Consider the following 25,150-nt stretch of genomic DNA (forward strand, 5'->3'; position numbering starts at 1 on the left):
TTGAATGTGTTAGAAAAAATAAATGATGGAGATACATTAGTAATTTGACCACTGGATATGGAAAGTCATTAATTTATGAAGTTTTGCAGCAGAAGATTTCAATTAGTTATACCTAATTACAATTCTATTATCAATACTAGATACCTGCGTACAAAGAGAATGATTTATAGTAAGTTACCAGTAGATCTAGATTTCTATACCTATTCTACAATATGGACAATATAGCTGACTGGAAGCGCTTATTGCAATGTGTATTGTTTAAACCTTCATAGTTGTAGGTTTAACTTTTTGTGTTATGTGATTGAACAATCCTTTCAACATTAATAAGACAATGTACATGTACTATATGCATTCAATACCAAGGTTTAACCCGAGCTAAACATTTCTCTTTGGGAAAGCCTGACTATTTTTAAATTAGCATTCGCGCGGTGGATTATGGTATTCGTACAGAAATCTGTACGTTTTTAATCGGCTTGTAACTGACTCTGTATTCGATAAGACAGATCAGTGTAACAGACTAAAGAGCCCTTTCACGAATTTATGCGACACTAAGGTACTTTTCGAGCATTAGTTCACGTTGAGTTAATTTTGAAATTTTGCGACATACGGAAAACGTCGAGCGTTTTGGGGAAAAATAACGAAATTAATGTTGGCGTGTCCGCCGGCAAATATTATTCATCTGTTTTGACATATATCATCTGTTTTTATTGTTAATTATGTCTTGCATTTACTAGGTATTTCTATTTAGAAAAAAATGTCGGACAAAATCGAAACGAAGGTTCTGCAGGTGTCGAATATCGCACCCAACGCTAGCAGAGACCAGATGAAAACGCTCTTTAGCTACTTAGGCAAAATAGATGAAATCGAGATGTACCCTGCAGAGTAAGTAATATGAAATTATAGGGTTTCCTATCTTACTGAAAAATCTGTGTGCAATATCTAGTTCTAGTCTGTACTCGCGAACAATCAATTAAGATTATGACTGGAAGGATTTCACACTCACAGACTGACATTAACCGTATATCTGCCTCTACGTTAGTCCAAATAATAAGACATTTCGGGACAGCATGATAACTTTTGACTGTTGCTGTCCTGTCACGTCCAAACTCCCGTCGAGTCCAAATTTATTTGCATATTTCTGTTAGGAAATCCCCAATGAAATCTGAATTCCGAAAGGGATGACAACAATAAAATATCAGATCATAAAATAAGTCATCCCCATAAACCAAATGAGTAAGGCTACCTCCAAACGGGTCCGACACGTGTAGGTCACCTTAATATGGCATAATAAATAGTCCTAAGGCACTGGGGGCAAAAACATTGGTCAATAGATATATAACTGTGACCAGGGAAATTGCTCTCTATGGACCCTTCAACTACCTCACTCAACAAAACCCCAAAAATTTTTTAACACGCTTCGTTGCATCCATTGTTTCTCTCTGTGAATTACAGGGCTATGCATTGCCACTCATGAAAACACATAACTTTAATCCATGCCTTAAACGATGTTCATTTTGTCAAGCTTTGTATGTCACAATAACGAATAAATTTCAATCCATTTACACGCGTTCGTACACACGGAATGCATCAGTAAAATGACTCTTGAACGCAAATTGTCGGTAAAAAATTGCTACAGTCCGATAAACAAACATATTTACTAACACTCACCACAAATGTTATACAGTGAAACACCGCTTGCTCGAGCATCGATGACTCGAGCACCCGGGCTCGCTCGAGCAACTCATGTGGTCCCGGTCGAATTCCTTCTATTTTCTATGTGATATTACCATGGCTGCCTCGAAAATCGATAACTCGATCGCTCGAGCATGACACCTGGTCCCAGTGTATTAATTTACTCTTTGTTGCTTCTGGCTAACTCGAGCACAGGTGTCAAAATTTTTCACACCTTCGGCGGTCAGAATGTATCGGTTAATTAACCCTTTCCCACACGGATACGTTTATCACCGTATCTATCGATTACCGAACAGAAACGTATTGACCCGAGTCTATCGGTTCCCCGATAGAAACGTATTATACCGACTAACGGCCATTTGAACAGAATCGTTTTATCCCGTGTCTCATAATCAATCGCTTTATTTTCGTTCTTTTCCTAAAGAAACAAATTCCGGATGTTTACTAACTCAAAATATGGGATTTCGTCATCATTATTTACGTACAAGATCATGTGGTTACTATTTAAATTTATCGAGTACTTTGCAAAGGAAGACACCGGGGTTTTTTCCTACATGTGCACGACGCTACGTCATGGAAAATTACTGAGAAAACTGCTTGCAACTGGCCGGTTCGCGGGCTTTCCTCGTTCTAAAAATAACAACCATTTAACATCAAAGTATTTTTAAATGTGTTAGGTCATGAAGGTCACGCGTGATACATGCGGATTTCCCCTAAACAACAATTTGTGTATACGATGGCTTGGAATTTATGGCCTTACATAACGGGAAGTGTTAATCAAAACAGAAGGACCGCGGCTTTCAAATATTTTATGACACCCCAAGAGTTAATTGCTGCGGAAGTCACCCGTGATGTACCGACGTTTGATCATCAAAATATTACGTAATATTATCGTAAAATTTTTAATTTTTAGCACAAGAATACTGTAGTCGGTTACGAGTCTCGATCTCAGCGATCTTTTTGCACTTTCAGAAATTTTATGATCCGTTTTTTTGTAGTGTTATTCAGTTTGATGGTCGTCTTTTTTTTATATAATTACTTACCGATTCCGATTCGGAAGATAAGTCTATTAACTATAAATCAAACTTTCAAGCATCAAAATGAAATTGTATATGAATTTCAATGTGAAAGTAATCCAAAACAGAATTTTATGCCTAAAAATATATATTCCCGTACTTTAACACTTTATATCTTCGAAACTCAAAGAGAAACTACAATAAATTTTGTATCATCGGAAAGAGAATTTAAATTGCTATAAACTTTATATTGACAAAAATAATGTCAAACTTACAGAAAATATTAAAATAACGACATTTTTAACATAAGTGTGTGTAATCACAAAATAATGCCAACACCTCTGTTCAGATAAGACAGTCACCTTTATCAGCCATATACCGATTATTGATTATTGATTATCACTTATCAGTGTTATGTAAAAGAGGTTACTTTGGCTTCTGTTCTGTGTGGTAAAGGGTTAAACATTTTCACACACCGTGAGAATTGTGTAGTCTATTCTCATCTTAAATGTTTGTTTGTCGGTATATTCGATATCATGATGAGATTAATTATTGATAAAAGCTTAAAGAAAAGTTTATTTCTGCGGGATCGAGATCTTAGTAATTTAATCAGCGGTTATTTGCATGCAAATGAAGGAATTAATATAGCCGTTTCATAAAATTGAGACGACAATTATAATATGCACTTGTTGATGAATAAAAATTAAATGTTTCTTCGCAAATACAAATTACATATTGAAACGTCTATCAATAGATAACGTTTGTAATACGTTTGTTTTCGAAAATGTCACAAGTATGTTGTTATTATTACGCATGACCGGTCCCGATGACCGTAAACTTTAGTTTTCTTCGTATGTTGGTCAATGTTTGGGTCGCTCGAAACCATGGATAACTCGAGCATTTTTCTCATCCCCTTGCGACCTCGAGCGAGCGGTGTTTTACTGTATTTATATTTTACTTAAAACAGACGAAAATCAGTTTCAAGTAAATTTTAAAAATATTTCACCAACCATCCTCCATCTTAACTGGCGCGTGCTATTTGACAGAACCGGTGATGTAACAAGTGATTTTAAAGCGCTTAGCCAATCAAATCATTTGTTACATCACCGGTTCTGTCAATAGCACGCGACATGGAAAATGGAGTATGTTGGCGAAAAAATTTTAAAATTTACTTGGAACTGATTTTTGTCTATGTTAAGTGAAACAGAAACATTTCAACAGTGGTGAGTGTTAGTAAAATATGTTTGTTTATCGACCTGTAGCAATTACTCGCCGATAATTTGAATTTAAGATTCATTTTACTGATGCATTCCATGTGTACGAACGCGTGTAAATGGATCGAAATTTATTCGTTATTGTGACATACAAAGCTTGACAAAATGAACATCGTTTAAGGCATGGATTAAAGTTATGTGTTTACATGAGTGGCAATGCATAGCCCTGTAATTCACAGAGAGAAACAATGGATGCAACGAAGCGTGTTAAAAATTTTTGGGGTTTTGTTGAGTGAGGTAGTTGAAGGGTCCATAGAGAGCAATTTCCCTGGTCACAGTTATATATCTATTGACCAATGTTTTTGCCCCCAGTGCCTTAGGACTATTTATTATGCCATATTAAGGTGACCTACACGTGTCGGACCCCTTTGGCTACCTCTACCTCTCAAGTAGTTGGGATCAAAACTGTGGTGGAAATCGACACGATTTAAACTTCATGATTTATAGTTTTACCAACACATCGAGTGAGTGAGGTTTAAAAATAAGCCGATCCGTACACGATGAACACACACACAGCTTTACATGACTGAGGTAGAAATTTAACAGTTTAAGTGGAAAACACGCTGACATACATGGAGTTTAAAAGTGTTTTTGCCTTCAAAATGGAGGTTATTTCATTAGTTAGGAAATATAAATATTATAATGATTGTATACTTGGAATGAGCTTTCCGGACATCTTTTTAGTGTGAAAAATTTGGTTTAAATATGTATTTGAAGCCTCTAAAGTTAGCGACATGACTTGCGCCACTGGTTATACTGCATTGTTTTGAATGGTAAGTGGGTTGTGCGCAGAAAGTGTTATAGTCTCTATAATAATATCAAAGAGCCCTTTGCACACAGTTAACTGGGCTAGACAATGACAGGCATTTTAGTCGAGTTTTCTTTTGCAAATACCTTTTAAAAGTGAAAAAAAGCGTTAAAAATCAAATAAATATGTCAAATGAGTCACAGACTCTATAATTTGTCCGTTTTATTCTACCGTTTTAATCAGGATTTTTCCTGAATTTGCAACTGACTTTGCAAATAATCATATTTTATATAAATGATTAATACTTCATTCTAAGGTCAGTAGAATTGGTACTATAAGCTTTTTTAATGCAAAAATATTATCTGACAATAATGTCAATATTTTGATCAATCTCACAAGATACATGGTTCTATTACCACTCTTGGAGTTCTTTAGAATAATGTAAAAAACGAATGGTATTGTCTTATATTTAAAGATTAATCAAGGAAACGTTACAGAAAAGGTATTGCCAGGCCTTCTATTTTAGGACTGAGTGATTGAAGCGTGTAACTGATTGTCTGATTCATTTGAGTGCTAAACAATTGGAATTAGAACAATTGTAATTAGACAAAATTCTAATTGCTTTTAACTGATTTAGTGTTGTTTACTGATGATTAAGTGAATGAAATAACAAATATCTGACTATAATGAAAGCTGAAATGATTTCCGTTTTTGTTGCAATGGCCTTCTGAAAAGTGCCCCTTTGATTCAACTGCACCATGCCACTTTTAGGTCCATAAAAAAAACACTACCCCTGTAAGCGTCTAAGCCCACCTGACCAATGTGTTCTTACTTGACATGAATGGATAAATTTTCCTGAAAATCCTAAATACAAGATAATTAGCTTGTTTCAGTGGTTCTGCTTTGCAGGTATTATTACGTAGAAATAATAGCGTCATTGATCTGATACAAGTCATAAATTTACATTGTCACTGGCTTAAATTCTAGATCTTTTTCTAATGTATTCATTATCATTTAATATTTTACAGGTCGTCAGAGCTTCAAGTTACTGCCAAAGTTTGCTATGTGAAATACGATGACTGTACCAGTGTTGGAGTGGCCCTGCATCTTACCAACACAGTCTTTATTGACCGGGCTCTTGTTGTTATACCTGTTATGGAAGGTTTGTATTATTTGGTTTTTTAGTTATTTTTGTTTGTTTTTCTACTTGACATGTGTTTTTCTTTTGTAGTAATTTTTGTTTCTGTTTTTATTTGACTTGATTTTTTGTTTGGTAGTAATCTTTGTTTCTGTTCTTACTTGACATTGTTCTTACTTGACATTTGTTGGCTTTAGAATTGATTACAGTCATTGATTTTTTAGCTCACCTGTCACATAGTGACAAGGTGAGCTTTTGTGATCACCCTTCGTCCGTCATCCGTGCGTCTCGTGCGTCCGTCCGTGCGTCAACAATTTCTTGTCTGCACGATAGTGGTTTCATTTATGATTTTATTTTAACCAAACTTGCACACAACTTGTATCACCATAAGATCTTGGTTCCTTTCTTGAACTGGCCAGATCCCGTTATGGGTTTCAGAGTTATGGCCCCTGAAAGGGCCAAAATTAGCTATTTTGACCTTGTCTGCACAATAGCAGCTTTATTTATGTTTTGATTTTTACCAAACTGGCACACAACTTGTATCACCATAAGATCTTGGTTCCTTTCTTGAACTGGCCAGATTCCATTATGGGTTCTAGAGTTATGGCCCCTGGGAGGGCCAAAATTAGCTATTTTGACCTTGTCTGCACAATAGCAGCTTCATTTATGATTTTATTTTAACCAAACTTGCACACAGCTAGTATCACCATAAGATCTTGGTTCCTTTCTTGAACTGGCGAGATTCCTTTATGGGTTCTAAAGTTGTGGGCCCTGAAAGGGCCAAAATTAGCTATTTTAACTTTGTCTGCACAATAGCAGCTTCATTTATGATTTGAATTTAATCAAACTTGCACAAAACTTGTGTCACCATAAGATCTTGGTTCCTTTCTTGAACGGGCTAGATCCCATAATGGGTTCCAGAGTTATGGCCCCTGAAAGGGCAAAATTTACCTATTTTGACCTTGTCTGCACAATAGCAGCTTCATTTATGATTTGATTTTAACCAAGCTTGCACACAACTTGTATCACCACAAGGTCTTGGCTCCTTTCTTGAACTGGCCAAATTCCATCATGGGTTCCAGAGTTATGGCCCCTTAAAGGTCCAAAATTGGCTATTTTGGCTTTTGCAGCCATATAGAGACTTCATTTATGGTTTTATTGATACAAACTTCCAAAATATCTTCAACAAGAATAAATCTTAGATTCCATGACAAATCAGATCCAATCGTAGGTTCCAGAGTTATTTTATATCTGATTACCCCCCCCCCCCCCCTGATTGTAATCAAAATGGATGTATATCAGTAAGTACTTATAGGACTTATTTGAAATTTCATAATTGTCATTAGCTGGACTGAGGCAATCAGGGTAGATAACTATGGACTGATTTTATGTCAAATTACCTCCCTTTATTTCAAATTAAAATGGGTATATCTCCGTAACTAATGAAGATACTGATCTGAAATTTCATTTATGTCAACAGATTTATTTGGCAGAGCCTTCTTTTGTTCACTTACAATATTTTTTTTTAATTACTTCCCTTTTACGTTACTATAAATAGCTTATTTTTAGGAACTTTTTTATTATTGGCCGTAGGGAAAAACCGAGACCACTTTTCTGTGGTGCAACATGGATGGTACCTCCAATTTTTAGGTGCATTTTGACATATCTGTACCTTGTAAGAATTGTTTTTTCTTTTTGGTTAAATTTCTTCCCATTGTTGTTCCTGTCCTTTGGACTTAAATATTTTTACTGAGGACCTTCTTGTCCTCAAGTGCAATGATAACAGGTGAGTGATATAGGGCCATCATGGCCCTCTTGTATTTTGTTGTGGTTTAGATAATATTTATTAAATAAATTATAAAAGGAATTGATTTCACAAAATAAAAAAGAAAACACTACAAAAACAACTAAATGCTAAATTGAAGATGACTGACCCATTAATTAGTATTTGCAGTTACTGAGAAACTGTTGTTAAAGAAATAATGAATACATAGAAAGGAGTTTCAAACATAAAAAAGGTCTTGTGACAGGTATGAGGTTAACATGGTGATGCTAATGACCACCAGATTTAAATTCAAGTATTTTGGGTTGAAAAAAACTGGCGGGTGGGCTCAGAGCAGGGCAGGGCAAGATGTTGCAAAATTGGTAAAAAGTGAACTTCAAGAAACCCTTTCAACTTTAACTTCAATTTAAGGGAAAACTATTCAGGGGTACTGTCTCTAAATGGCATTTATTGATCTCTTTTTGCTGAAAAGTTATTCGAGTCCAGTGACGTACATGAGGTAGTGAGTATATAAATTATGGACTCTACATAATAAGGGAAATTATATGATCACATTTAATAACTTTTTATCATTTATAAACATGAAATGCCTCTAAAATGTAAAACATGACCTTTTTAACTAATTTAGAAAAAAAAAATCAAGTACAAAAGTTTGTTAATGTCAGGAAATATGAATTTCAGAATGCTTGTCTGTTAGTAACAAAATAAGAGCAGTTCTGTTATATCTCAGTACTTCTATAAAAAGAGGGTGTCATCAATGAAACACCTTTTATGAACTTCTGTACATGCCTCCAACAACCCGGCATATAGTGGTTCATTATATGATGAAAATGCATTGTACAGGAAGATCTACTTCTGGCAAGACTTAAGACTTTGAACTTTGGTGATTTTTTTCTCAATATAGCCTGAGCTTTATCTTTATTGTACTGCATAGTAGAAAGGAAGCTTCACCTCAGAAAAAAGTTAATGTTTTACAATCAGATGGCATTTTAGCATAATTTTTAGAATTTACAAATTTATTTATTACCATTGTTGAAGATTATTTGAAATTAATGTTGCAGCATAATGTGTTTTTGTTGTTAATTCGTCTTAGAATGGATTAAGTGCATGAAATTTGAGTTTAGTTATGCATTTTTAGCTCATCTGATTTTTTGAAAAAAAATGATGAGTTATTGTCATCACTTGAGCGGTTGTCGGCGTCGGCGTCGGCGTCTGCGTCGGCGTTGCCTGGTTAAGTTTTATGTTTAGGTCAGCTTTTCTCCTAAACTATCAAAGCTATTGCTTTGAAACTTGGAATACTTGTTCACCATCATAAGCTGACTCTGTATAGCAAGAAACATAACTCCATCTTGATTTTTGCAAGATTTATGGCCCCTTTTGTACTTAGAAAATATCAGATTTCTTGGTTAAGTTTTATGTTTAGGTCAACTTTTCTCCTAAACTATCAAAGCTATTGCTTTGAAACTTGGAATACTTGTTCACCATCATAAGCAGACCCTGTACATCAAGAAACATAACTCCATCTTGCTTTTTGCAAGAATTATTTCCCCTTTTGGACTTAGAAAATCAGTTTTCTTGGTTAAGATTTATGTTTAGGTCAGCTTTTCTCCTAAACTGTCAAAGCTATTGCTTTAAAACTTGCAACACTTGTTCACCATCATAAGTTGACCCTGTACAGCAAGAAACATAACTCCATCCTGCTTTTTGCAAGATTTATGGCCCCTTTTGGACTTAGAAAATATCAGATTTCTTGGTTAAGTTTTATGTTTAGGTCAACTTTTTCTCTTAAACTATCAAAGCTATTGCTTTGAAACTTGCAACACTTGTTCACCATCATAAGCTGACACTGTACAACAAGCAACATAACTCCATCCTGCTTTTTGCAATAATTATTTCCCCTTTTGGACTTAGAAAATCATTTTCTTGGTTGAGTATTATGTTTAAGTCAACTTTTCTCATAAACTATCAAAGCTATTGCTTTAAAACTTGCAACAGTTTTTCACCATCATAAGTGGACACTGAACATCAAGAAACATAACTCTATCCTGCTTTTTGCAAGAATGATGCCCCTTTTTAGACTTAGAAAATTATGGGTAGGACAATATTTCTATTACACAAAAAAAAAATCAGATGAGCGTCAGCACCCGCAAGGCGGTGCTCTTGTTATCTGATAAATGAGAACTGAGAGAGTTACTTGAAAGTCTATGGACTCTATATACATTCAACAGGAAATGAGACATTGCATGTAAGAGACAGAGTATTGCCTTCCTTCATTGTTTCAACTAAAATGTACTTGTTAATGTATAAATTTCTCATCCTTTTATGTGAAAACACAGAAAAGAAACACACAGAAATTTATTCAACAAAACACAGAATATTTTGACCGCAGAAATAACCTGCTGTACGGTAGTTCCTTTATTACACCAAAAGGAAGAGTAAATGTTAAAAATGGTGTTTTTAGCTCACCTGTCACAAAGTGACAAGGTGAGCTTTTGTGATCGCGCGGTGTCCCTCGTGCGTCAGTGCGTGCGTGCGTCCGTAAACTTTTGCTTGTGACCACTCTAGAGGTCACATTTTTCATGGGATCTTTATGAAAGTTGGTCAGAATGTTCATCTTGATGATATCTAGGTCAAGTTTGAAACTGGGTCACGTGCCATCAAAAAATAGGTCAGTAGGTCTAAAAATAGAAAAACCTTGTGACCTCTCTAGAGGCCATATATTTCACAAGATCTTCATGAAAATTGGTCAGAATGTTCACCTTGATGATATCTAGGTCAGGATCGAAACTGGGTCACGTGCCGTCAAAAACTAGGTCAGTAGGTCTAAAAATAGAAAAACCTTGTGATCTCTCTAGAGGCCATATATTTCACAAGATCTTCATGAAAATTGGTCAGAACTTTCACCTTGATGATATCTAGGTCAAGTTCTAAACTGGGTCACGTGCCATTTAAAACTAGGTCAGTAGGTCATATAATAGAAAAACCTTGTGACCTCTCTAGAGGCCATATTTTTCATGGGATCTGTATGAAAGTTGGTCTGAATGTTAATCTTGATGATATCTAGGTCAAGTTCGAAACTGGGTCACGTGCGGTCAAAAACTAAGTCAGTAGGTCTAAAAATAGAAAAACCTTGTGACCTCTCTAGAGGCCATATATTTCATGAGATCTTCATGAAAATTGGTCAGAATGTTCACCTTGATGATATCTAGGTCAAGTTCGAAAGTGGGTCACGTGCCATCAAAAACTAGGTCAGTAGGTCAAATAATAGAAAAACCTTGTGACCTCTCTAGAGGCCATATTTTTTATGGGATCTGTATGAAAGTTGGTCTGAATTTTCGTCTTGATGATATGTAGGTCAGATTCGAAAGTGGGGCACATGCCGTCAAAAACTAGGTCAGTAGGTCAGATAATAGATAAACCTTGTGACCTCTCTAAAGGCCATATTTTTCATGGGATCTGTATGAAAATTGGTCTGAATGTTCATAATGATGATATCTAGGTCAAGTTCGAAACAGGGTCATGTGCAGTCAAAAACTAGGTCAGTAGGTCTAAAAATAAAAAAACCTTGTGACCTCTCTAGAGGCCATACTTGTGAATGGATCTCCATAAAAAATGGTCAGAATGTTCACCTTGATGATATCTAGGCCAAATTTGAAACTGGGTCACGTGCCTTCAAAAACTAGGTCAGTAGGTCAAATAACTAAAAAAAACTTGTGACCTCTATATAGGCCATACTTTTCATGGGATCTGTATGAAAGTTGGTCTGAATGTTCATCTTGATGATATCTAGGTCAATTGATTTGAAACTGTGTGGTCAAACTGGGCGTTCAAAAACTTAGGTCAAACGAGTAGGAGTCGTAAAATACTATTATAAAATCTTTGACCTCTCTAGAGGCCATATTTTTCATGAGATCTTCATGAAAATTAGTGAGAATGTTCACCTTGATGATATCTAGGTAAAGTTTAAAACAGGGTCACGTACCTTCGAAACAAGGTCAATAGGTCAAATAATAGAAAAAACGACGTCATACTCAAAACTGTGTCATGTGGGAAGAGGTGAGCGATTCAGGACCATCATGGTCCTTTGTTTATTTATGTTGAAATATTGCAACATAGTGTATTTAACACCAAAAAAATGTTGTCTTGTTATTTCTATCAGTCTGAATTTAGTTCTCATGCTAACAGTTGTTTATTTACAGGTGAAATTCCTGATGAACAGTCTGCATTACAAAGGGCACCAACTGCTGTAGCTGGGATGTTACCTGGGCAACCTACATGGCCCAGTAATGTCATGAGTCAGGTACTGTAATAATTAAAAAATTTCTTAGAAAGAAAGATGATATTGTTTTATTTTTGCAATAGAAACCTGCTTTTTATACGCCTGAAGGGACGTATTATGTTATACCCCCCGGTGTCCGTCCATCTGTCCGTCCGAGCACATGATTGGTACCTTAGGTGGTAGGAGGTGTGTCTGAGCCCACAAATGAACATTTGTTGGGTACAGAGAACAATAGGTAACAGTAAATTCTTTTCATTCCGTAGTGTTTATTGGGTACTTTTTGTCGCTTATTGGGTACCTTTTAACAAAAGAAATACCCAATAAAGGTCCATCTGTGGGAACGTCCGTCCGTTAGCAATTTCGTGTCTGCTCTGTAGCTCTTGAACCCCTTGAAGGATTTCAAAGAAATTTGACACAAATGTTCACTACACAGAGACGACGTGCAGAGCGCTTGTTTTTAAGATGACTAGCTTCAAGATCAAGGTCACGCTTAGGGGTCAAGGGTCATATGAGTGTGTTTCGTGTCCGCTCTGTAACTCTTGAACTGCTTGAAGGATTTCAAACAAACTTGGCACAAATGTTAACCACACTGAGACGACGTGCAGAGCACTTGTTTCGGATGACTAGCTTCAAGGTCAAGGTCACACTTAGTGGTCAAAGGTCATACATGACTTTGCTTTGTGTATATTGCTCTGCATTGCAGTGCTCTTGTTTTTATTTGGCAGATCCCTTTTTTGTTCTCTTGCAATAATTTTTTTTGTATTGCTTCCCTTTTTTGTTACTATAAATAGCTTATTTTGAAACTTTTTTATTATTGGCCGTAAGGAAAAACCGAGACCACTTTTCTGTGGTACAACATGGATGGTACATCCAATTTTTAGATGTATTTTGACATATCTTAACCTGGTAACAATTTTTAACCAGGTTTTCAATGAAAACCTGAGTTATTAGATTGGGGTAGATGTCGGTCGGGCGGGCGGGCGGCGGCGGCGGCGGCGGTGGCGGCGGTGGCGGCGGCGTCAAACTGGTGTTTCCGGTCAATAACTTTTGTTTCGGTAAAGATATTTGAATAAAACTTGGTATGTATGTAGCTTATATCAAGACAAAGGCTGGGATTGATTTTGGGGTTTCTGGGGTCAAGGTCAAGGTCACTGTTACTTAAAATAGAAAAAGGGTTTCCGGTCAATAACTTTTGTTTCGGTAAAGATATTTGAATAAAACTTGGTATGTATGTAGCTTATATCAAGACAAAGGCTGGGATTGATTTTGGGGTTTCTGGGGTCAAGGTCAAGGTCACTGTTACTTAAAATAGAAAAAAGGTTTCCGGTCAATAACTTTTGTTTCAGTAAAGATATTTGAATAAAACTTGGTATGTATGTAGCTTATATCAAGACAAAGGCTGGGATTGATTTTGGGGTTTCTGGGGTCAAGGTCAAGGTCACTGTTACTTAAAATAGAAAAAGGGTTTCCGGTCAATAACTTTACTTAGGAATGAGCTATCGTGATGAAACTTGGTGTATAGCAAACTTATATAAAGTTGTAGCTTGGGATTGATTTTGGGGTTTCTGGGATCAAGGTCAAGGTCATTGTTACTAAAAATAGGGTTAGGGTTAGGTTAGGGTTAGGGTTAGCATATCTTCTACATGCATGGAGGGATTTTGATGAAAGTTGGCACAATTGTTCACCATCATGAGACGGAGTGTCATGTGCAAGAACCAGGTCCCTAGGTCTAAGGTCAAGGTCACACTTAGAGGTCAAAGGATACAAGAATGAAAAGTTTGTCCGGAGCATATTTTCTTCATGCATAGAGGGATTTTGATGTAACTTGGCACAATTATACACCATCATGAGACGAAGTGTCTTGCGCAGTTCCATTCTTAAGAATTACTTCCCTTTGTTGTTACTATAAATAGCTTATATTGTAACTTTTTCATTACTAGACGTAGGGAAAAAGCGAGACCACTTTTCTGTAGTACAACATGCATGTTACATCCAATTTTGAGGTGTATTTTGACCAATCTCTACCTGGTAAGGATTTCTGTGTGGACTTAAAATTATTTTTTTTTGTATTTTTTTTTTTTTTTTTTTTTTTTTTTTTTTTAAGATTAACTTCCCTTAGTTGTTACTATAAATAACTTATATTGTAACTTTTTTTATAATTGACCGTAGGGAAAAACCAAGACCACTTTTCTGTGGTATAACATAGTTGTTACTTTCTAATTTTAGGTGAATTTTAAGGTATCTCTACCTGGTAAGGAGTTTTTTTGTGGACTTAGAAAAACAAAAGAATTACAGTGATTACTAAACAACCACAAAATTAAAATTACATCTGCAAATACAGGTGCTAGAGTAAAGAAATTTGCTGTGACGGGCATATATTGTGACATTCTGGCACTCTTGTTTATTCTTATGAAAAGTGTTGAAAACCTGGTTTCGTGGCATTGCCGCGTTTCTTGTAAGTTCTTTAAATTTTGCTCCCATCCTCTGATGTAACCCTTCGGACGTATATTGCCCCACTTGGCGGCGCTCTTGTTATAGCCAGTGTCAGTGACCTACCACTGCATATAAAATATTATTACAAAAATAATGGTACCAGGGCTCCAGATAATGTTTTGGCCTAAGAGTATTTACTCATCAAAATCCTTGTGAATGAGTAAAATGGTAAAATCTGAATTAGACTAGAAGTAATTTTACTCCTGAAAATTTGTAAATGAGAAAAAAACAGAAATCAGTTTTATAACATAGATTTTTCTATTTATTGGGTGTAACACCTATGAATTTGTTTGCAGTTCAGTTTCAATTCAGCATTGTTTTTGCTCCTTTTTCTCACTTGGCTTGCTTTGGCTTCACACCCACTACCAAATCCAATATACCTGTAACAATGTTTTAGGGATAATTTTTTGTTTTGGTTTAAAGAATGCGTAGAGCGTTTGTTCACTTTTTACATACTTAGACAGAGACATTTTGTTTTTTACTATACACCAGAAGTTGATATTTTAAATTGACACCACTTTAAAATACACTACTGTTACAATCAGTATTAATTTCCAACTGTTTGATTTACGCACGCCTTGAGTGTATGATATAGTTTAGCCTGGGTTTATAGAGTACAATTCAATGCGTGTGTACGTCCAATGTAGGAGAATTAATGCCGACCATGCTCTGTTACGTAAAGCATCCAGACGATTCAGGTTTTGTTTAAGCTAAAAAAAGTCATTGCGTGCCTTTCTGTTATTTCATATGCGTTTTTATATGCTAAAAAATTATCAGACATGCGTATATGCATTATTTCAAAGAGTAATTTACGCTAATACACATCTTATCTGGAGCCCTGGGTACTTTTGTATCTGGTACACATCCAAAGTAAACATTTCCTAAAATTATACTTGAATTATTAAATATTTCAGTTTAGGAAGATTTTGTAGTTAAATCTTACTATAGTAAGCAAGGCATCATATTGCCAGCATGTGTCAAAATGTTTGATTACTTATTTCATCTGTATAATATAGTCTTTAGATACAGATTCTTGCTGATTTTTTTAATGCTAACATTTGTTTATGTTAAACTTTCTACTCTATTTTTTTGAAACTTAGTTACAAAGTATTGGTGGCTGTCAAGTGATTATCACCAATGATCCTAGATTAACTGCCCTTGGATTGTCACAGTATCCTCCCTTGCCAAGTAACACAGATCCCTCCAAGATTGAAGAGATCAGACGAACAGTTTATGTGAGCAACCTTGACCCAGCTGTAAGTTGTATTTAATTTCTTCTTACACTGCATGTCAGACGTTTATTTATAGAAAGATCTAGAGATTCTTTCATGAAATAGTTACATGCTATATTTACCATGTCATAGGACAAGTTCTATTTTGATGAAACAACTTTCTTTCATTAAATCAGCAGTCATAAACTGTGCTACTCATACATGTGCACTGTGGATTTGATTCATGAAAAAATCTCTGTATACCATTTAACATTAATTAAGTAGAATGAACTAAGTTTTGCCTTCTGAAATTGGCTTCTTTATTCATCTTAAATCTTCAGATGATACAGGCTTTAATCACCGTTTTTAAGTTTTTGAACACTTAATTTGAGGAGTTTCTTGATATTTTATACAGATAAGTGGTGAGCAGATCATGACATTTTTTGGTCAAATTGGTGAGATAAAGTACGTGCGGATGGGAGGTGAAGAGGTTGAAGGCGGAAAATGTGCATACGTTGAGTTCACTGATCAACGTTCTATTGCCACAGCTCTAACATACAACGGGGTCATGTTTCAGGACAAGCCTTTAAGGTGAGTAGTATATTTCATGATTTGTATTTAATTCAGCTTAGGTTGTCAAACTACTTTTCTGTCTAAAGAGAATTTTTGTGTATACACTTCACACCCACTGTGTTGCGACAAACAGGAGTCAGAGGATCAATTCGTGCTAACATCAGTGGGCAGCATAGGTACAGGTTCCCACTATGGCGGAAATAAGTATTCACTTGACATTATTTAATTAACAATTCATACAATATACTTGAGTGTAATCATTTATGAAACGGTTGAAATACTTCTTCTGTAACAATTTTTATCATTACATTATCAGTAAAGAAAATAGATTTGTGTCATTTTTAGCTCGACTGTTCGAAGAATAAGGGAGTTATCCTACTCGCCCCGGCGTGTGCGTGAGCGTCACACAAATATTAAAGTTTGCGTACCACCCCAAATATTTTCAAAGTCCATTGAGATATTGCTTTCATATTTTGCATACTTGTTTACCATCATGACCCCAGTCTGTAAAAAGGAGGAGGCAACTCTATCAAGCATTTTGACTGAATTATGGCCCCTTTTCGACTTAGAATAATGTTAAAGTTTGCATACCACCCCAAATATTTTCAAACTTCATTGAGATATTGCTTTCATATTTTGCATACTTGTTTACTAACATGACCCCAGTCTGTAAAATGAGGGAGGCAACTCTATCAAGCATTTTGACTGAATTATGGCCCCTTTTCGACTTAGAATAATGTTTAAGTTTGCGTACCACCCCAAATATTTTCAAAGTCCATTGAGATATATTGCTTTCATATTTTGGATACTTGTTTACAGTCATGACCCCAGTCTGTAAAAAGGAGGAGGCAACTCTATTTAGCATTTTGACTGAATTATGGCCCCTTTTCGACTAAGAATAATGCTAAAGTTTGCGTACCACCCCAAATATTTGATATTGCTTTCATATTTTGCATACTTGTTTACCATCATGACCTCAGTCTGTAAAAAGGAGGAGGCAACTCTATCAAGCATTTTGACTGAATTATAGCCCCTTTTCGACTTAGAATATGCTTATTGTAATGTTAAAGTTTTACTCATAGCTTATATTATACTATCAAGCACTGAGAATAGTCGAGCGCGCTGTCCACTGACAGCTGTTGTTGTCATTACATTATCAGTAAAGAAAATAGATTTGTGTCATTTTTCAAATTTCCATTTAAGATGTCATGTTCGGATATGGTCTAAGTTATTGTTAAAACAGACGTCATTGTGGGAAAGCTGATAAACTTAAAAGGACATTTATACAAATGAATATTAGTATTAAACTTAAGGAGAGAAAAATACTTATTTCTGCTCGAGAATTTTTCTTCACAGCCAGTGACTCCTAGATACAAATAAAATATATGAAATACACATGGAAACATAGTAAGGAGATTAAGTGACATTTGCCATAATTTGTTTTCTGTTTGGATTTAGGTGTAATTGCCTGGCTTATGTTGCTGAGTTGTCTAGTTTGTTTCTGTATTAGAGTTGACTAAAATCAGAATTTTTATTTGCATTTAGTGTTGCCCACTCCACATCTGCTATAGATAAACCTAAGACGAAGATGCAGGAGGCAGCTCAGAGGGAGATTGAAGAAGCAATGAAGAAAGTGAAGGAAGCACAGTCATTGATCACCGCTGCAGCAGATTCAGGTCAAGTATCATTTTTAGCTCGACTTTTCGAAGAAAAAGTAGAGGTATTGCACTCGGCCCCGGGTTGCCGTCGCGGTTGGTTAAAGTTTTTGATAAAGTCAAATATCTCTGTTACTATCAAAGCTATTGACTTGAAACTTAAAATAGTTATTTACTATCAAAGTCTACACCAGGAGAAACAACCCCCATGAATTTTGACAGAGTTATGCCCTTTTTAGCTCACCTGTCACAAAGTGACAAGGTGAGCTTTTGTGATCGCACGGTGTCCGTCGTCCGTCGTCAGTCCGTCCGTCCGTGCGTCCGTCCGTCCGTAAACTTTTGCTTGTGACCACTCTAGAGGTCACATTTTTCATGGGATCTTTATGAAAGTTGGTCAGAATGTTTATCTTGATGATATCTAGGTCAAGTTCGAAACTGGGTCACGTGCCATCAAAAACTAGGTCAGTAGGTCTAAAAATAGAAAAACCTTGTGACCTCTCTAGAGGCCATATATTTCACAAGATCTTCATGAAAATTGGTCAGAATGTTCACCTTGATGATATCTAGGTCAAGTTCGAAACTGGGTCACGTGCCATCAAAAACTAGGTCAGTAGGTCTAAAAATAGAAAAACCTTGTGACCTCTCTAGAGGGCATATATTTCACAAGATCTTCATGAAAATTGGTCAGAACATTCACCTTGATGATATCTAGGTTAAGTTTGAAACTGGGTCACATGCCTTCAAAAACTAGGTCAGTAGGTCAAATAATAGAAAAACCTTGTGACCTCTCTAGAGGCCATATTTTTCATGGGATCTGTATGAAAGTTGGTCTGAATGTTCATCTTGATGATATCTAGGTCAAGTTCGAAACTGGGTCACGTGCGATCAAAAACTAGGTCAGTAGGTCTAAAAATAGAAAAACCTTGTGACCTCTCTAGAGGCCATATATTTCATGAGATCTTCATGAAAATTGGTCAGAATGTTCACCTTGATGATATCTAGGTCAAGTTTGAAAGTGGGTCATGTGCCTTCAAAAACTAGGTCAGTAGGTCAAATAATAGAAAAACCTTGTGACCTCTCTAGAGGCCATATTTTTCATGGGATCTGTATGAAAGTTGGTCTGAATGTTCATCTTGATGATATCTAGGTCAAGTTCGAAAGTGGGTCACATGTCATCAAAAACTAGGTCAGTAGGTCAAATAATAGAAAAATCTTGTGACCTCTCTAAAGGCCATATTTTTCATGGGATCTGTATGAAAATTGGTCTGAATGTTCATCTTGATGATATCTAGGTCAGATTCGAAACAGGGTCATGTGCGGTCAAAAACTAGGTCAGTAGGTCTAAAAATAAAAAAACCTTGTGACCTCTCTAGAGGCCATACTTGTGAATTGATCTCCATAAAAATTGGTCAGAATGTTCACCTTGATGACAGCTAGGTCAAGTTTGAAACTGGGTCACGTGCCTTAAAAAACTAGGTCAGTAGGTCATATAATAAAAAAACCTTGTGACCTCTCTAGAGGCCATACTCTTCATGGGATCTGTATGAAAGTTGGTCTGAGTGTTTATCTTAATGATATCTAGGTCAAGTTTGAAACTGGGTCAGCTGCGATCAAAAACTAGGTCAGTAGGTCTAAAATTATTAAAATCTTTTGACCTCTCTAGAGGCCATATTTTTCAATGGATCTTCATGAAAATTGGTCAGAATGTTCACCTTGATGATATCTAGGTCAGTTTCGAAACTGGGTCACGTGCGATCAAAAACTAGGCCAGTAGGTATAAAAATAGAAAAACCTTGTGACCTCTCTAAGAGGCCATATTTTTCATGTGATCTTCATGAAAATTAGTTAGAATGTTCACCTTGATGATATCTAGGTAAAGTTCAAAACAGGGTCACGTACCTTCGAAGACTAGGTCAATAGGTCAAATAATAGAAAAACCTTGTGAGCTCTCTAGAGACCATATTTTTTAATGGATCTTCATGAAAATTGGTCAGAATTTTTATCTTGATAATATCTAGGTCAAGTTCAAAACTGGGTCACATGAGCTCAAAAACTAGGTCACTATGTCAAATAATAGAAAAAACGACGTCATACTCAAAACTGGGTCATGTGGGAAGAGGTGAGCGATTCAGGACCATCATGGTCCTCTTGTTTAACTTAGAATTGTTTGGTTAAAGTTTTATAAAGTTTTTACTAGCAAAGCTCTAATTCAGAGTCAAGCATTGAGAAAATTCGAGCGTGCTGTCTTACGGACAGCTCTTGTTTATGATATACCTATTAATTTTCTGTCTGAAATACAGCCTATATTTTACTATACAAAACCCTGTATCCAACCATTGGATACGGAAAAATAGTTACTGGTGGAACTACATGTTTTAGTTGCTACATTCCATGGGTCAAAAAGTTTACTGTCTTAAACAAGTCTTCAGCCTTATTTGTCTAAAACTGTTGCCCATTTGGACTGATATAACAGTAGGAATGGGTATATATGTATAATAAAAGGTCATTAAGGCAGTACTGTGATCTGCAATGATTTTGGCTGTCATGGATTTTTCCAGACCAGAGCACAAACGTCTCACGGGATCGAGGCCTGGTAAAATCCACTCAAGCCAAATACAAGATACTGTGATAATAACCCTATTATATTTTGTTCTTTTTGCACGTTTTAAATAAAATGTACATAGCATTATCATGAAATTTATACCAGAAGTTATTCGTCATTTTTCTCTATCTCATAATAATGTAATAGAAAATTCAAAAACATTTTTGGTCTCGTTTCTGAATAAATCAGATTGTTCCTCAGAAAAAGGTGAATAGAAATGAGGGCAGTATTGACCATTACATAAAAATAGACCGGATCATACTAGAAAAAAGGCCAGTATTTGAAAACAGGGTTAAGTTGCAATGATTTTCATTTTACACTACAGGTGACTTGAACATTGATAAAGAAGTGTCAAAACTAGCTTCAAGTAAGTATCTACAAGAAAAAACATTTAATTTAAGAAATAACCAGTTCTGCTGGATTATTCAGGATTGCACCATGGTGACTACAGTCACAGAGTGGAAAAATTAGACTAATTTCTTTAAACTTTAGCCTGCTGGCGGCAAGTGATTCTGCCTTTGCGACCAGTGCAGACCAAGATCAGCATGCACATCCGTCAGTAAATTTTCAGTGAACACCCCTTCGAATAATAAATGGTATTGCCTAAATTGAATGATGGACCAGTCCATTCTAGAAATTTAGCAGGCTAAGGGTTAATTTATTGTTCTTGGTAAATCACAAAAGATTGTTATAATTTCTGATACAAAGTTTGATCAAAATTTTAACTTCCTGTAAAAGACTTACCAACTTATAAAAAGGAACAGATTTTGCTCATTTATTAATCGGGATGTAACCAGTATTTGTGTAGAAAAGTTGTCATTTTCTAAGCCACTATAAGTCTGGGCATAAAACAACTTTCTTTTAAAAATACCAAAAGTATCATCAAGTTTGTTGATTTGCATATTTTTACTATTTTGCCAACTGAAGTGAAAAAAATATTGTTCTGTTCTGTTGCAGGCTTTGGCAGGAGTCGATCAAGGTCTAGGTCACGTTCAAGACGAAGGCGAACTCGTTCTAGATCAAGACGGAGGAGTAGATCTAGGTCTCGTCATCATAGATCACGTTCGAGGCGCAGGTCGAGATCACGGAGAAGATCAAGGTCTCGAAAGAGGTCAAGGTCAGGATCAAGGAAAAAGAGGTCAAGTTCTAGGTAAAGGCAGTACAAATAAACTCAGATAACTTAAAACGTTTGCATACTGTATGATGCTAAACAAATGGGTTTCATTTAGGGCCTAGGAACAGGTATATCTCCCTGCTGTAGTAGTCTGAAACCCCAGCTACTTTCTGTTCTGAATAGGGCCTCCAGTTCCCCACTGCAAATTCTACCTACTTCAGCAATAAAACATGTCCTTGAAAATATTACAGAAATTCTTTTTTTTTTTTTTTTTCCAACAGTAACTATGGATTTGTTTTGCTTTTTCCTTGAGTTACCATGTTTTATATTAGTGATCCTATCATATGACAGTCCCTTCTATCTTGTTTTCTTCTATCTTGTTTTGTAAGAGACATAGCCGTTTCTTCTTCTATGGAAGTTGTTCAAACTAGCACATCATATTTAGGTCTGTTAACAATGTGATAATATTTTTGAATTATTGTTTATATTGTGACAAATTTCATTTCGTAAATAACCTACCTGACATTACCGTAAGGATTATTCCGTTCGGCACGGCTTTTAACCCGCTCTAAACCGGAAGTAAAAAACTTGACCTTCACGGTCAAATGTACTTCCGTTAGAAGCACCATGCTTCAGTTTTCTCTTTCGGCGCAAACAAGTCGGACGTTTTTCTACTCGCTCTTAGTATTAACTTTTTTTTTTAAAGTTTGTTGTTTGAGGATAGTGAATGTTTCGTGTCTGGGAATGACCGAGTTAGAGGTCAAACGTTCTCGGATGGATATTGCCTCCGAAGATGAACACATTTCGGACGTTTCTCATTCGGAAACAAATTCGGTACACCTTCCACTGGTAATAAAGGTAAGCGTCGTTCTCGCTATGATATTTTAGAAGCGGAATGGAATGAAAAAATTTGGCAATATGGATGGTCGTTTGAATGTTTAGACAGTAATAATTGCCAATGTCAATAAGACTGTGGAAGGTCTAGCAGATTTGATTAAAAGTTTGAAATCTGACCAATCACACAGACGGTCAGTGTCTCCAGATTCTTCCCCTTCACACAGACAGAATGACCGATCACACAGACGGTCATTGTCTCCAGTTTCTTCCCCGTCACACAGACAGGATGATTTCTCGTCACACAGACAGAAAAAACAGTCTCTGTCACACAGACAGAAAAAGAAAGTTTCGTCACACAGACGGAAACATTTTTCAGATCATTCTGAAGACAGTGATTCATATGCTTCATCAAATAACTCATGTGAAAATGATGATGCGCTGTCAGTACGGTCTAAAAATGACAATATGTTCACAGAAGAAATTTCTGATGACAATCAACAGTTATCACAAACAAATAAAAAGTGCTTGTTTGATTTGTTTGGCGAAGATGCTACAATCAAGAAAAATGTCAAACAAGAGGGCATTTCACTCGATGCTTCGCAAAAGGAAGTGATAGAAAACAGTTTTAGGTCAAAGACACCTAGATATTTATCTTCATTTGCAGAAGAAAACTTTGAACTTTTTCCAGTTGATGAAGAAACCAATGAATTTCTTCAGGTGCCACCACTAGACACCCTTATTGAAAGTTGTTTAGTTAAACGGCATGGATCTAGGCCTCATTCAGTAAATCTCGTTCAAGGTCTTTAGTTACTCAGCCTTGTAAAAAAGTGGAAACAAATAGCATATAAAGGTCAACAAGCTGCTAGGCTAGGCATCGTGATGACTACATTATATTCAACAGAGTCTTGCTACATTACTTCAACAGTTTCAAGATGATTCCTTTGACAAAGAAAAGGCTATGAAGCAAGTCAAGGATATATTCGCAATGACAACTAAATCCCTAGATCAAATGGGAAGGTCTGGTGCTTTTCACCATGTTATTCGTCGCACTGTAGCCATGACCGATTCTGCACTTTTTGAATTAGACGATGCTAATGAGCTGGCCAATCTCCCTCTGTCAGGAAAAGGTGTTTTTGGTCCAGACTTTGAAACCTTTCTGAAAAGTAGGAAAGAGAAAAAGAAACAAATAGAAGACATTGTTCCAGATATAAAAAGGAGAGATCTTAAACGAAAACAAGGTGCTATACCAGCTCAGGATCATACTTTTAAAAGACCTAGATTGGAACAACGTCATAATACTGCAGCAACATCTAGCACTGCAGACCGTACTTTTAACAATTTTCGGATCCCCAAGGTATCCAGAGATCAAGACAAGTTCAGTCACAAACAGAAAAGATCTAGCTTTCCCCACTTTAAGAGATCTTCCCAGAGTACCGCCACTAAAGGAAGACTGGGAAAAGCAGATGAACAATGACAAGGTATGTACTATAGCAAAACATCCGGAGATTCCTGTTGGGGGTCGACTGTCTCATTTTTCTACCAGCATGGGAACAAATTACTCAAGACAAATGGGTACTAGATGTAATAAAAAACGGTTACAAACTGGAATTTTTAAAGAAACCTTCTTTTTCGGGCATCAAAACTACAAAAGTGCCTTCAAACCATATTCCCTTCATAAAAGAAGAAATAGACAAGCTTTTACAAAAAAATGTCATTCAAAGAGTAAAAATGAACCATGCAAAAGAAGGTTTTTACAGCACATTATTTCTTGTCCCGAAGAAAAATGGGGAAATGAGACCAGTCATCAACTTGAAACCTCTAAACAGGTATCTCCGGAAATTACATTTCAAAATGGAGACAATTCAAAAGGTTTTGCATTTAGTAGAAAAAGGCAGCTGGAGTATAAATCTAGATCTGAAAGATGCCTATTTTCACATAAAAATTTGCAAAAATCACAGAAAATACCTTCGTTTCGCTTTTCAAAACAAAATCTATCAGTTCCGAGCTCTCTGCTTCGGACCAACTTCAGCTCCGAGAATTTTTACAAAAATAGTTTCAGTTGTAACAGCACATTTACGCAAACATGCAATAATACTGTCAAATTATCTGGACGACTGGCTAGCTCTGAAACAAAGCAGAGAAAGGTTATTACAGGACAGAACTGTAATTCTCAATACACTTTTTCAGCTGGGGTTCATGATAAACAAAACCAAATCTCAATTGAATCCTGTTCAGAATCCAACATTCATAGGCTGCCTATTTCTACTAAATCATGGATTAGTGTACCCTACTCAAGAGAGAATAGTAAACTTAAAAAAAGCAGTTCTCAGTATAATACAAGGGCAAGCAACTGCAAGACATTTCCTTATTTTATTGGGTCGGATAGCATCTTGCCTAGAACTTATACCCAATGCTCGTCTGTTCATGAGACCACTCCAACTTCATTCGTTGAACAACTGGAGTCCCTCCAGAATGGCTTTGTCATACCAGATTCCTGTTACACCAGACCTGTTGAAACATTTAGAATGGTGGTTACAGGATCAGAACATTTTGAGGGGTCGCACACTTGTGACAGAGTTATTTCCAGTCACAATTACGACAGATGCAAGCTCGACATGGGGGTGGGGTGGTCACATGAACCGTTGTACAGTGCAAGGCCGTTGGTCTCCGATTGGAGGTTGCTACACATAAATTGTCTGGAAATGAAAGCTGTATTCATACAGTGGAACATTTCT

At 36.2% G+C, this 25,150-nt stretch overlaps 1 protein-coding gene across 7 annotated transcripts in view; it reads left to right on the top strand.

Moving 5' to 3' along the window:
• The first annotated feature begins 600 nt into the window (after positions 1-600).
• The window catches only part of LOC123525742 (probable splicing factor, arginine/serine-rich 7), a 45,374-nt gene continuing 20,824 nt past the window's right edge, over positions 601-25,150 (top strand). For all 7 annotated transcript variants that reach the window (XM_053538624.1, XM_053538628.1, XM_053538627.1 and 4 more), the window contains exons 1-8: positions 601-882; positions 5,759-5,892; positions 11,851-11,951; positions 15,524-15,679; positions 16,050-16,225; positions 17,753-17,883; positions 20,790-20,831; positions 21,422-21,614. In XM_053538624.1, coding sequence (XP_053394599.1) covers positions 755-882; positions 5,759-5,892; positions 11,851-11,951; positions 15,524-15,679; positions 16,050-16,225; positions 17,753-17,883; positions 20,790-20,831; positions 21,422-21,614 — 1,061 coding nt within the window. In that variant the 5' untranslated portion in view covers positions 601-754. The remainder of the gene's footprint in view (positions 883-5,758; positions 5,893-11,850; positions 11,952-15,523; positions 15,680-16,049; positions 16,226-17,752; positions 17,884-20,789; positions 20,832-21,421; positions 21,615-25,150) is intronic.

Source organism: Mercenaria mercenaria, chromosome 3 (genome assembly GCF_021730395.1).
Source record: "Mercenaria mercenaria strain notata chromosome 3, MADL_Memer_1, whole genome shotgun sequence".
NCBI lineage: Eukaryota > Metazoa > Mollusca > Bivalvia > Venerida > Veneridae > Mercenaria > Mercenaria mercenaria.